A 14,519-nucleotide genomic window follows, 5' to 3' on the forward strand; every position below is an offset into this window, starting at 1 on the left:
CCGGCAGCTGGAGCTGCAATCCCGGTGGCGTGGCGTCGCGTGGCTCTGCTGCTGCGGCCGAGTAATCCTGTCCGTGATCACAGGTGTGCAGAGGTGAGGCTAGACCCAGCGCCAGCTGCACAGCCAAGGGCTGTAGAGGAACAAATAGGGCTTGAATACATACATACGGACACACACACATATACATATGTATGTATGTAAATGTTTGTGTGTGTGTATATAAATATATGTATATGTATAAAGAAAGAAAGACTGAAAAAAATGGCTTGTGATGCTTTGGCAATATTTCTGTGATACTGCGAGCAGCTTTGGAACTGCATGCGCACAAGTGAGGGATTTTGACAGGGCTTGTGCAAACCGCAGCGAAGCGTTCTTTGATCTAGGCTTGTCATGTATGAAGTTCAATTCCAGTGCGCTGGAAGCTGCAGACTGTAAATCAACACCACCTGCAGCGCCTGTGCATCCTCATTTACCCTTAGCAGCCCTCTCTGCATTTTAACACCCCGTGGCACTCAGGAGACCGAGGCCATAGGCAAGATCGGGTTGGCGGTATTGGCACAGCCCTGGCATGGCAGAGGTCCACCTATGTGTGGTCCTCTTGAACATGAATGCTGGGGTTATCTGACAGCTTCAGACAGATGTGGTAAAGTGCAATTCTGCATCTCTTTCCCTCTTGGTGGGAAAACAGAACTCGCCTTGCCAGGGAAATATTACATTCTCTCCAAATGCAGGGTAAAATCATATGCAGTAAGAAAGGGGGGCAGCAGATAGAGTAGTGGTTAGTTCCACTGCCCTTGAACGAGAAGAACCCAGGTTTTAATCCCCTTCTGCTGTAACACCCTTGAGCAATGTACTTACCGTACAATTGCCCAAACGCTAACCGACTGAATAAATGGGTAAATCACTGTAAATAGCTTAATGTTGTAAAAGCGTCAGGTAAATTAAGAAATGTTAATCATATGATGCCTGAAAAATTATGACGGGATGAGGCAAGTCACAGAAGGTGGCAAAGATTTGACACACAATGTGAGAGACGTGGTAAGGATGAGACAATCAGACTCACTGCACCGTTCTCCCCCGGTGTAGTTCCATCTGCTCTTCATGAGGGGTCCAGCGGAGGTGATTGTGAGTTCAGTTTTACTCCAGCTCTCAGCCTGCTCTGCAGCCACTGTCACACATTCTGCAGCGGACGTGCCTGGAAATGTGGTCAGATATGTTTTATGTTTTCGATTATACTTGAGTCTTTTGTGTGCAAAGCAGATGTGATCCCTGACACAAGAAAACTACTTTGAACAGGTGAGATTTTAATAATCAGATGAACTAGGTGAGCGTGCAAGGATAATTTCTTCTGGGACGGCTTTTCAAGCCTTCGGGCCGGAGTGATCGGAAGACTCCCGAATCGAATCATTAAAGGTAGACCTTGTGCGGTGTCTCATGGTATTACTGTTAGCACAGCGCCTTGAATTATAGCGACACACTGAATTACTGGCTCCCGCCATTCTCGGTAGTAGCCCACCAAGCTTTAAATCATCTTCACGCTCTCTTTTCTGATGCAGGCAGGGCAGCTGCCTTCTCCTTGGGCTGCAGTAACCTGGAGAACACAGCTGCTCCCCGGACCCCCAGGTCCAGCGTGGCTCTTGGAGGTCCCCTGGCCCGAACCCCTCCCTGTGGTTGCTGCGCTGCCCTTTGTTTTGTTTGGTGTCTGGGAGTTTTCACATGTTGCTGAGACTTCTCCTCCCCCTCAGATAACAGCGCAGGGTCTTCCCTCTGGACCCAGGCAGCTGTTGTATTCGAGCGAGGAACAAGCCCTTTAACAGAACACAGATGCATCTGCAAAGTGTCTTAGGAGCACAAAACAATACACCTTCGGACTAACTAATCTTACGCATGTTTGGACTGAACGGCTGGGATGGAGCAATCTGACACCGACAGGAAAACCTGAACTTCAGTGGCAGATAAAAGGAGTAGAAAAGCTGAAATCACCTCCTTTTGAATGAACATTTCACATATCGGTCGAGTCGTGTTCGCCTAATACACTGAAGAGACTGGAGTTGCGCAATATTTTGATTTCAGATTGGGAAGACTGGGAAATGTGTTGCATGCTCTGTGTAGCAAAGATGAGGGAAATAATGCTGTGCAAATATTGTGCTTGCGAACACCCTCGATTCCTTTTTCAAAGAAAGATAATCGAAAATCGAGCAAAGACAGGATTTGGGAAAGCCATGGACGGACTCTCCTGTATGCTGTACAGTCTGCTCAGGCTCATCTGCTGCATTTAAACTCACATTTGAGCAACTGTCAGGAGCAAATCCCAAGCTTTACTTCAAATATACCAGTTTAGCACATACAGTATTACAGACAGTGTACTGGAGTCCAGTGCACTGCTTAATTCAAGTCCGTGTTATTTTAAGCTTATTATATCTCGGCAAAATTCATCTGAGAGGTATTGGAAATTAATTTTCCTTAGTGAGTTGAAAGTTGTTTACTTAAGATCAGCTGCCTGCTTTGTATATTATTGCGAGATATGCACACGGTTGACAGGTATGGATTCGGCATACAACGCGACCCAATGTGACTAGTTGCCATAGTCAGAACTTTGAAATGTCCTCTTCTCAGACAATTAAGCAGGATACAAAGCGAACTGGGGCAAAGGTCCTGTGGGTGGACCTCGGACACTGTCCTAGGGTTAATTTAATAAAGGAGATGGGTGAGAGGGCCTGTAAAAGCTCCCCTCTGACAGGCAAAGTCTGATGTTTTCCCAAGTTGATCCTTGGGCACCTTTTTTTTCATCTGGGGGTTTATTTTGGACCGAGGTTTCCCAGATGAAAGTTTATTTTAGTCTATAAATTACTTGGCTCCAAAGAAAACTACCCAAGGAAAACCCAGGATATTTCCGGCAAAGAATTCCCAAAAAATAACACGGGGTGCTGGAGTGTGGGTCTCCCCATCCCATGGACGATAACAAAAGCTGCCGCACCGCTGAGGTGACTCGGAGCGAACGCCTTCTTGCTGCTTTCCCTTCCCCATGCTAACGGCACGCTGGGCGCCTACAGGGACAATCTTTGTTTTCCGCAGAGACGAAAACAGAGCATACCTTAGCTGCGACAACCTGACGCCGTCTTCCAACAGTTCGGAAAACTCGAGTCGAATAAAAGTCGGCCTGGAGGCGTCAAAACCTTCCCGAAGACGCCATGTGCTCCCTGTGCACTTACCGCGGTGGCACTTTTCCCCGCTACGCAGGCACCTGGATGAGCCGTGCTGGCCAAGCGTGTGTATGCACTGCAACAAATTGGTGTTGTTCTTTAGCTCTGGTTACCTCAAATTGCACCAGCCTCAGTTTAAGAAAATACTTGGAGACTGAGGAAAGTCTTTTTAACCTTTTCCAGATGCTCTGGGTGATGGGATTAAAAGCCAAAACATATTCCAGCATTAGTGCACGATCACTAATTTAACGCTAAGAGCTATTTCCTGCTACTCGCCTTACCATGCAGCGGAGGGCGCTGTAGTATCTTAGTCCAGCCGTGCGGTAGAATCGGCGGGCAGCTGGCCCCATGTTAACATTTTTCATGTTGGGGCCGGAAGAGAGAGCCATAAAAGTGTCACATTGTGTACGAGCGCTCACCGGTAAGCGAGTGGGTTCGGCGCAATTACAAATTCCAGCTCTAGTGCTGCCTTTGATTTCTGGGTCCACCATAACAAACACTCCGTGTGTTTTGACATGGTGAACACGCCAGGGCTTTGACAAAGAAAAGGTGTCCTGGAGCCTGGGGCAGGGGACAGTGCCGGGGGGCCTCCTCCGCTCGCACGGTGACGGTGGCGCTGTCTCGCCGAGGTGTCCGCTGCGCTCATGGGTAAGACTGGTGAAAACGCCCTTAGCTGAGCCTCCTCCCTTGCCCTGTGGGCTTTGCAGTTGATTTCCCCCGGAAATGATTATGTTCTCACAGTGTCGTGCTAATGCAGAGCGAAGACTGCGGTTACATAATTAATCGAAGCCTCGCGGCAGGCCAAACACAACTTCCTCAGCTCTTTTTACAGGAAAAGTCCTCCAAATTACGGTTTGCATCAGTACGAGGAATTACAACTGTCTGTTTGGTGCTACTTTTCACCATCCCGTGCTCTGGGCCTTGACTGTGAAGAAGCAGATTATGGGAAACAAGATAGGCGGCCCATAAGATATTTTATTAGTCTTCAGTCTCCACCTGCAGAAGATAAGCAGGAAACATGACATGAATGAGCGCACTGTCCCGTCAATGGGCGCCAGTTTCACCATGTGCTTCCTCTCGCTCTGTTTTTCCAAGGATCCATTACTTGTGTACAGGCTCACATGCAAGTACTTTCCAAGCTAAAATGCGAAATTTCTGGCTTTTGTAAGTGAAAAAGCAACACATATCCTAATCTTTTCTGCTGTACCACTCCTGAGTACATAACACGGGGACTTTGGCGTGCCTTTCAGGACGACGCTTTGAAACTCTGCGCGCAGCATATTTATGTTGAACTTATTTGCTGGCAGTGTTTTCTGCATTTCCATCTCATTTCCAGTTTGTCAAGGGAAAAGAGCTCCCTGCACACTGGTAAGTGTGGACTGTGGAAGACTGCTTTCAGTGGCACGGTACAGTTTTGATCAACGGTGTGGTGGGCCAGCAATGGTGGAAATGGTAGCTTTGCGGTTACTTTAGCGTTGGCAGGTGCTTGTGGATTTTAGAGAGGGCCGAAAGGTCCAGCCCTGAAAGTAACTTCCTGGTGTGGTGGTGAACGATGCTGGGGCAGGTGTGCGTAGGTTTTCTTAGCTGCCCCTCTATGCCGAAACAAGGGAGCTGTTTGTTCTAGCAGGATGTGAACACATCCGCAGTTTGCAGCCTGCCCCTTCCTTAAAATTGCAGCCACGGTGCACTGTGAACCACCCTCTGTGCACCTTCTTCTATCTGCCTTATATACAGTGCTGGTTAAAGTGTGTGAAAATAAATGCATAAAATCTAAATGTTAACTCTTAAACTTGTAAAATGAATAAATGATTATGATTTACACACCTGATGCTACTTACCTATTTGGTTTAACCAATGCACCTTGGGGTTCACTTATTTTTGAACGTGCATTATTTATGCTTTTCTTCTACACATATAATTTCCTCAAAAGGAATTGGTCATTACACCCTTGGTATGGGAACAACTGGTAGTGTAGTGATTTGACCTGTTGCCTGGGGCTCTAAGGGTTGTAGGTTCAATCCCCCCTTGGGCAGTAGTACCCCCAAGCAAGGTACTTACCCTAAATTGCTCCACTAAAATTACCCAGCTGTATAAATGGAAAAGTAATTGTAACCTTAACATTGTAAGTCGATTTGGAGAAAAGTATCAGCTGAATAAAGAAGTCCATTATGTTAGACAAGAAAGACTGGTTGTGATTAAATGAGGATTTTACGGTGAAACTAAGAGGCCAAGGGGTTCACATACTTTCAAACAGTGCTGCATGCTGGCAGAAGCAAACTTCCATTCTCACTACCTTTAAAACTTCAAATACCATTAAACCCTACTGATCATATTGTGGATAGTACAGTTATAATAACTTGTAAACATTTATACAAATTTTAACTGAGCGAATGAGGAATTCTATGATATTATGGGTGAATCATAATATTCAGTTTTTTTTAGTTTATGAGGCCTTTACCTGGTTTAGACTGAGGAGGTTGCATGATGGAGATTAAATTTTGTTTGCCAGTCACCTTGGAAACACGTTGAATTTTGGGAAATCAAACAAGAAATATGTGAAAATATCAAAACCATATCAGCCAGAAATTCTTGTGAAGCATGTTTGTGCTAGACGGTAAGGAGTCCATGTAGGAATTCGACCCCCTATTGATATCACAATGTGGTTCTGTGTCCCAGGTCAACAACAACGGCCTAGTGTCTTTCCTAAGAGAGGTGTCCCAGTTCACTCCTGTGGCCTTTCCCATCGCTGGTGACCGAAAGGTGGTCGCACCGTTCTGGGCAGACGTGGACAACAAGCGAGCAGGACAGGTCTTTTACAGAGAAACCAAAGACCCAGCCATCCTTCAGAGGGCCACTGATGACATCCAGCAATACTTCCCAGAGATGCTCAACTTCACAGCAACATGGGCCCTCATTGCAACCTGGCACCGAGTCACTTTCTTTGGGGGCAATTCTTTCACACCGGTAAGGTCCAGTAAACTTCTGATATTCTCGTTACATCACACTGTAGTTTCTTACACGAGCATGAAAATGTTAAGAAGTGGTAGCTATTGACTTCAGTGTGCTTTTGATACTGAGAAAACTTTCCAGATAATTTTGAGGATTGGCTCTGCCTGGCACTGCTCAGAGCCTGTACCCTGTAAAGTTACATGAGTCCAACTTTCCGCAGGTGAACACATTTCAAGTGGTCCTCATCACAGATGGAGAGCTGTCCTTCACAATCTTTCACTACCATAACATCACTTGGACCACTGGGATGCATGCTAGCAGTGGTGGAGACCTTGCAGGACTTGGTGGGATTGCCGCACAGGTAGGATTATCTGACTCCCCTTAGATGCTAAAACATGTAATAGATGGGGAAAAACAAGACAGCGTCATAGTTCGAAACCACAAGTTTTTACTCTGTAGGAGTAAAATTTGAAACAGATATGTTGATATTGTTTGTATTCCACATTTGGCCATGATGCAGGGTTGTCCCAGGGTAGCATAGGCTATGGTTGGTCTTACATTTATTTATTTAGTAGGCACTTTTCTCCAAAGCAACTTCCAATGAACTCTGTGTAGTGTTATCAGCCCACACATCTTATTCACCGTGGTGACTTACACTGCTAGATACATTACTTACGCTGGGTCACTCATCCATACATCAGTGGAACACACACACTCTCTCTGTCACTCGCACACTATGGGGGAACCTGAACAGCATGTCTTTGGACTGTGGGAGGAAACCCACGCAGACACGGGGAGAACATGCAAACTCCACACAGACTGAGCAGGGATTAACCCACGTTCTGTCGCACCACACAGGCGCTGTGAGACAGCAGCGCTATTCGCTGTGCCACCATGCCACCACAAGTGCTTCCATTTTGACCATTGATTATTAATTCTCACAAGTCCTAAGGTTGGGATGTTCCAAAGCCTGTCTTTAAGGCATAGGGTATGAGACAGGATATAACCAGAATAACAGATGCCAGCAGATCACAGGGCAATCACACATACAGTATATGTACACTACAAGCAATTTAGAGTCACCAGTTCACTTACAATTCATGTCTGTGGATGGTGGTAGGAAACCAGAGTGCCCCCTTTGCAAATGTGACTACAAGTAATTTGTAGATTTTTGACCTGACAATTTTTTTTTTATGCTTTCTCAAATAGTTCTTTTACTTTTACCCTAGGAAGAGTTTGACCGCTCTACTCTCCTCTGGCGTTTTTTTCCACTTGATGAAGCCTAATTTATTTCTTGGTTTCCAAATTTCACATTGATTGCCAGGTTGTCGAGTGGTGACTGCTGGCCTAAAAGATGTGTTTATTGATTATTCAGTTCACAGCAGTTTGGAAATAGGAAGTACTTACCATGAAACCTAAGAAACCCAGGGCAGAAACTGAGAGAATGAGATGGCTGTTAAAGGACAAGTGTCAATAAAAAACTGTTTTCCCCAACAGTTTTCTATTAAGGCCTATGTCGGTTGCTCCTCTTGTTCATTTTATATGGGAGTCTTCATGTCTTCTTAGGCAGGCTTCAATGCAGGTGATGGGCGGCGGTACTTCAACATCCCTGGCTCTCGCACCGATGATGTGGTGGATGTGGAAGAGACCACCAATGTGGGCTATCCTGGGCGCTGGGTCTTCCGCATTGATGACGCCCAGGTCCAGGTGGGAGGCTGCAACAACTCAGGTAGGACTCGTACAGAGAGGGCTATGGGCTGGTCTCATGCTGTGGTACCCATCATTACAGTGTTGGACTGAAAGTGTACAGTGAGATGTTTCCCAGGCCCTGTTTCACAATTCACAGTAGTCAACTGGTGCAAAAACAAATAATTATAATAATAATTCCCTCTTGTTTACGCTTGTTTTTTTTTTCTTTTCACTCTTGTTCATGGTTTCAACTGGCCTTTTAGTTTCGAGTCACATTTCTGCCCAGTTTTCGTTGTCCCCATTCTCATGAGCTTTGTTAGTGAACGCATAATGATGTGGTTTGTGGAGCTAAATGATGCAGTAAACAGGATGGGTTTGCCTTGCCCAGAATACATGGCTTCCTGTTTATTGACAGTTCTCACAGGTCAGTGACAAAGAGCACTGCACTGCCTTCTTCCTCCCCCAGCATCAGTGTGCCAGAACCTGAGGCCTTGTCTTAATGGAGGCCGCTGCATTGACGACTGCATCACGGGCAACCCGTCCTTCACCTGCTCCTGTCTGGCTGGATTCACTGGCCGCAGGTGTCAGATAGGTACGTGGTTTCCTTTCCTGTGTTTCACGTCCAGCTTTGCACCACTGATGAACTGTGCTTGTTCTCATGGCTCCTGGGTTGGACTTGTCTTCCCAAGGAACACTTCCTTTTCTACTGCTGGACCTGCCTACCTGAAGTATAAAACGTAGCCTTTTCCAAAGGACCTTCCAACATCTCTCTTATCATGGACACTTGAATATAGACTATAACAGTACCAACCTATAAGCATCTTTTTATTTATTGACATGTCCTTGTCTTGTCTCTCTTCAGACGTGGATGAGTGTGCCTCGTACCCCTGCCAGAACGGGGGCATCTGTACAGACCAAACAAATAGTTTCATCTGCCAATGCCCACTTGGATTCAAGGGCCATCTGTGTGAAATAGGTACCCCAGGATGGGTGTTTTTCCCATCCTTTGTGCTCCTCTAAGGCATTGTACATGTTTCAGCTCCTTTTTTTCATCCTTACTATTCACCATTTGAGCCACATGGCATCTCTAATCCAGGGACATCATTATGGCAAAGCATGAAGAGATGATATCTCACAACCTGCTGATCTTTAGCTGTTAACCTAACTCTTTACCTTTTAACAAGGCACTTAACCTAAATCACTTCTGCACAAATACAAAATATGCAAGACAGATGGTGTGCTTTGGATGAAACGCCTCGATGAGCACATAAATAAAAATAATGTTAGACTGCCGTCCCTTTGAACCTTCTGCATAAATAGCCCTCACCCAGTTACCTCCTGCCTTCCCTTCTCCACCCTTCCACCAAAAACAGGTGGAATTGACCCTCATCCTTGCCTGCTCCCATAGACCAGTCCGTGGAAACATATTAAGGCTCCACTAATACTTTTCACAGCCAGTGGTGCATTCTTGCCGGCTATAGGGAGCGGCATGGCGGATATATTAATCAGCTGAATAAATAACCCGCAGCTCTGTGTGTGTCTGTGTGTGTGAACATATTGGTCTTTGCTGCTTGCAGACGTTGATGAGTGCCATGAAAGACCCTGTCTCAACGAAGCAGAGTGTCTCCAGGGAGTGGGCAATTTCACCTGCCTGTGCAGAGCAGGCTTCACTGGCACTCTGTGTGAAACAGGTGAGCATGCAGCTCGCGTCACATGGAGACAGTTGGGTCACCTGCCCCAGGAGACATCCCAACATAACCAGCACATGTGCGTCAGTGTCACAGTTTTATTAGTCTCTGCACGTGTCCTCAGTTTAACACCTACAGAATAGACATGCACTCATGCATCTCAATCTCTTTTCATAAGTCTTCTACATGTGCAGCATGTTTATCCCCACTATTCCCCACTCATCCCCCTGGTTCTAAAACCAGGTAATGACATTACTCATTCCCCTATTTCTTATGAGGGTCTAAAGGCAGTAGCTCTAACCACTACACTACCAGCTGTCCTGAGTTATAGTTTGTGTTTAACTTCAGTTTTTTCTAGAAATCAATAGAATTATTGATCAGTCCAGAAATAGGCTAAAAAATTTATTTCAGATACCTCATGAAGGGTGAACATGAAATTGTAGAAAATAGTCCAGAAAAATGATTTCATGAAGTAAACTTATTGTGATTGTGTGCATGGATGGGCTTGAGGAAGATGAAGGCTAAATATCACATTTAAACTAATGAATACTGGCAAAATCAAAGCATTATGATGCAGACACAAACATGTGAGTACTGAAGCAAGACGATGGAGTGCCAATCTGTGACTGGTACTATGGTACATGGTTCTCACAATGCAGTGTCTCATATTTTCTCACATGGCTGCTTGGTGCAATTTTCAAACGGGGCCTCAGTTTATTGAACCGGATCAAGCGCGACAGTCTTGGACCAGATAAAAAAAATCCGAACCAAATAACAATAAGTGGTATTAATAATCTTGGACCGGATGTGTTAAAAACCACACGTCAAAAGACTGCATAGCTGGAGATGAGTGTACTGTCGTACCAGTTGTATTACTGGGAACCACTTGTATTAAAAGCCAGACGCCCAGCAGCTTGCTACAGTAACATTGCAACACTGATCTCCTATGTGTTCAATAAACGTATACTGTGTTTAATATTTAAAAAAAAAAGAAAAACCCTAAATATGAGGCTTATTTAAAAAAAAAAATCAGAGCTAATTTTTTTCATTACAACTGTGAAAATGATTGATTTCTGCTGCACTGGCTGTATTGGTTCAGATATCAACGAGTGTGACTCTCAGCCCTGTCTTAACGGAGGAGAGTGTGTGGACCATGTCAACAATTACACTTGCAGTTGCCTCGCTCTCTACACTGGAAGGAACTGTGAAACAGGTAGGTCCAGCTCCCTGCTTACCTGGTGAGCCTCATCACCGTAGCTGTCACTCCTTAGCCCTTCACTGCGTTGCCAATGACCATCTTTACCGCATTTGTGCACTTCTGTTTTTCTTTAAGTGGTTTATGGTGTAAATGTTTACATAGCCAGCAAGTTACTTTCCTCTCCTGTTTAGTTTCCTGTAATGTAACATTTTTCCAACTGGGACAGGCATGAAACAAAATGTGAATAAACTCACAAGCGGGAGCGCTGTGGCTGTGGCTGTGAACCACATGTCGGAGAGATCCTCCCAGGCTTGTGGTTCAGCTCCTTGGCATCTCCCGTTTTTTGGCCTTGGTCCCCTTGGGGTGGTCAGCAGTGGTCAGCAGTAGAGCTACTGCGGTGACTTTTCAGGTGGAGTCTGGTCCTGTCAAAAGACTGGCGGGATCTCTGGTGATTAGGCCAGGTGGTCACACGCCGAGGGACCTGCCGCATGCCTGTAGAGCTGCGCACACACACTTTCCGAAACCACTCGTCTTCTGCGGAGTCGCGGGGAGCCAGAGCCCAACCCGGCAACGCAGGGCGTAAGGCTGGAGGGGGAGGGGACACACCCAGGACGGGACAGCAGTCCGTCCCAAGGCACCCCAAGCGGGACTCAAACCTCAGACCCAGCGGAGAGCAGGACCCGGCCAAACCCGCTGCACCACCGCTGCCCCTCTCTGTAGATCTGCCCATGATTTAATTACTTTGGTGCACAGTACATTCAAGACACATAGCGATCTTAATATTTAACCCAAGATCTTGCTACACATATTGCTTCCATCTTTGTTTATGTTAGAGCTAAGCTTGTTTGTGTTGCCAAATAGCCTTGCATGCAAAATTATCATTTGGGGAGGAGGGGAAATGTACTGTAAGTACCGCAACTTTCTTTGTGTTTTTTTCCTTCCCTTTCAGAACTAGAGATCCAGACAAACTCCTCATTAGCTGAAACAGAAACACCAACAGGCAAGTACTGCGTGTTTATGTATATGGTATAGATTTAGTCTTTAATGTATAGCTGATCTCATTTTTCAGATTTAAAACTGTTTAAAACAATCAGTGTTGAGTCTTTTTTTAAAAAAAAAAAAGCCACTTCACAGCCACCAGACTACTGTAGTTTTTTATTAGCACAGTGCCATGGGGGTAAAGTTCAAACATTACGGTGACATGGAACAATATTGAGAAGATGCGTTTGAGGTTTTAAACACTCTTTACAGCAAGGATAATGTGTTTACACTAAGATCAAGGGACTGTATACTGAATTATAATCCTGTACTCATGTAAGGCACTGTGTCTGGAATCTTAGGATTAGTCTGGGAGAAAAGGTTTCTTGAGTATCATCCTTTTACTTGTATTCTGACTGTAACTCTTAACCTCTGACAGTGTCTTGTGCGGGAGAAGGCTGCGAGAAGCATCAGAAATGTGAATACATCAGTCCTGGGAAATACAATTGTACATGCTTACCAGGTTACTACGGTGACAACTGTGAAGGTGAATGTGCTGCTACATCCTTACAGTAAAAAGTCCTAATGTCTCTGGTTAAGCATCCTGAGGGTGTCAACATGATTCCACAGGAATGTGGAGGTGGCTTTTGAAGTGGTTTCAGGGAAGGTGCTGCTGTGATAATGGATGACTTTAATTGTCCACCATAATAGAGCCTCTGATAGTTAACGCTGGAATCCAGGAACAACAGTATGCTTGATTCTGTAAATAATTATTTTATAGCACATTTTATAAGTTTACCAACAAGAGGAAATGCTTGTCTAGACTTGAAAGGGCCTTTTTAATGAGGCAAAGCAAATATTCCTAATCCAGTTAATTTCTGGAGGCAAAGTCAGCAAAGTATGCATGGCATTACGCTCTCTGATTTGTCATCTGTTCCTTTTGGGCCGTACTTTTGTCTCTGCTTCCTGGTACAGCTCCACTTTTTGAAGCAGCTGCTTATTGCATAACCACTTCTGAAGCAATCTGTCCAAGAAATATGTTAAACCTTATTATTCTTCCTGAACTGCCCTCCCGGTCATGCAGCTATATTACCGTCTCACATACTGCATGTGGCCTAGGCTCTGTTTATTTATCGTGTTTGTATTAAGAATATAGCTGTGTATTTTTGAACTCAAGCCGGCCCGCTCTCAGGAATGAGTTTCACCTGCTGAAACCATTGTCCGTGCGAGTTCTCCTAAAGCCCTTTAACAGCGTGTGAGCCACCACAAACCCATGCTACTCCTCACCCTTGAGCTGAAATAACTATCAGCGCTTATATAGGCTCTCTTAAATCTCCGGAATACCTTCCTGCCTGGCTCACTTGGACGGCATCGTGGAAAAAGGCACCGGGTCCTCCAAGACCGGGTGGGGGGGGGGGGGGGGGAGGTAGCAGCGTGGCGACAGGACAAGTGGAGTGCCGGGCCGGCAGCGAGATCAAAGGCCCATGGCTTGCAGAGAGCCAATGAAAGCTTCTCTGCAGAATTAACAAACCATTAATTGCTCCACTACTCATACGTTCTGATCAACAAACATGTTCTACATTATCAGAAAAATAATATCCTCATGCATTTCCTTGGGCTTCAAAAGGAAGCAATTTAGCAGTGATACAGCCACTTCCTTTGATCGGCTGCAGTTACGGTCGGGGTGGGGTGGGGTGGAGGGAGAGGAAAATTAAAACATACTGGCAATTTGTATGGCAGGAACACAAGGAGATTTGACACACAATCACCCAGTCCGGTGAAATATGTGGGAACGAGACACGGCTGTGAATGTGGAGATTTTTTCTTAAATGTTTTAGAGTCTTTCCACTTAAACACGAATTTGGGCCATTCATAATATGTCACTTTGCCCCAGTAAAACTGATGCTCATTTGTAGGATTTTTAAAATATTTCAGTTTTTCCACATATTCAGTCATATTGTGGTATTACACTGGCATGAGTGATGCTTGTACAGAATGGCTTATGCATATGTATCGCAGAGTAAATACATCCACTAAAGTCATTTTAGCGTAATCGTATACAACTAGAAATTTCATTTTTTTTTCTATTAATATACAAGAATCCTTTTGCCTTCCTCCTCTTTTTAATATGATTTACATATAAATTTTAATCTTCATACCAAACTTTATTGACACTGCAATGTGTGTGCTTTTCTGTGCAGAGGAATGTCTGTGCCAGAATGGGGGTGTATGTGTGGATGTGAACGGCAGCTGTGACTGTCCATCTGGGTATACTGGCCTCTACTGCCAGTTTGGTAGGTATTTACTACAAAATATATCAAGACAACATAATGTATGATAACATAAGACAGCATCATTTTTGTGGTCATGTTTGCACATGAACTTGACACGGTGGATCAGAAATAATGTGAAAGTATACAGAACAAAATCAACAGAGATAGGGTCCATATCTTAAGTTTCTTAGAAGGTTCCATGAATAAATACTAAATAATGGGCATTCAGTTCAAACATTACTGTATGATTAGTTGCAGGGATGTGAATGTGCACAGTGAAGTAAAACGGGTAGAGTTGGAAATAGTTGCAAATAAGCAGGTTTTGTTGCATTAAATTAGTTTTGCAGTTAGATGACGACAGTCATCTTAATGTTCGTCCAAAGCGTAGATATGAACAATTACGAGTCCCGTCCCCGACCTCTTCTTCCCCCCCTTCTGTGACATACAGACAGACAGACAAGTTTTTGAGGGACGCTGCTTGAGGGAAAACTTTTTGTGCCGTGTTCTTTGGGTTTTTATTGCCCTGTATCACTTACTGGGT

At 44.8% G+C, this 14,519-nt stretch overlaps 1 protein-coding gene across 1 annotated transcript in view; it reads left to right on the forward strand.

Moving 5' to 3' along the window:
- Positions 1-14,519, forward strand: part of sned1 (sushi, nidogen and EGF-like domains 1) — a 38,415-nt gene that overhangs the window by 821 nt on the left and 23,075 nt on the right. Inside the window, exons 2-11 of the mRNA XM_018738409.2 lie at positions 5,880-6,167; positions 6,373-6,513; positions 7,719-7,881; positions 8,308-8,433; positions 8,704-8,817; positions 9,419-9,532; positions 10,629-10,742; positions 11,677-11,727; positions 12,145-12,252; positions 13,907-13,999. Of these exons, the coding sequence (XP_018593925.1) occupies positions 5,880-6,167; positions 6,373-6,513; positions 7,719-7,881; positions 8,308-8,433; positions 8,704-8,817; positions 9,419-9,532; positions 10,629-10,742; positions 11,677-11,727; positions 12,145-12,252; positions 13,907-13,999 (1,312 nt within the window). The remainder of the gene's footprint in view (positions 1-5,879; positions 6,168-6,372; positions 6,514-7,718; positions 7,882-8,307; positions 8,434-8,703; positions 8,818-9,418; positions 9,533-10,628; positions 10,743-11,676; positions 11,728-12,144; positions 12,253-13,906; positions 14,000-14,519) is intronic.

The sequence above is a fragment of the Scleropages formosus genome, chromosome 3 (genome assembly GCF_900964775.1).
Source record: "Scleropages formosus chromosome 3, fSclFor1.1, whole genome shotgun sequence".
NCBI classification, from domain to species: Eukaryota; Metazoa; Chordata; class Actinopteri; order Osteoglossiformes; family Osteoglossidae; genus Scleropages; species Scleropages formosus.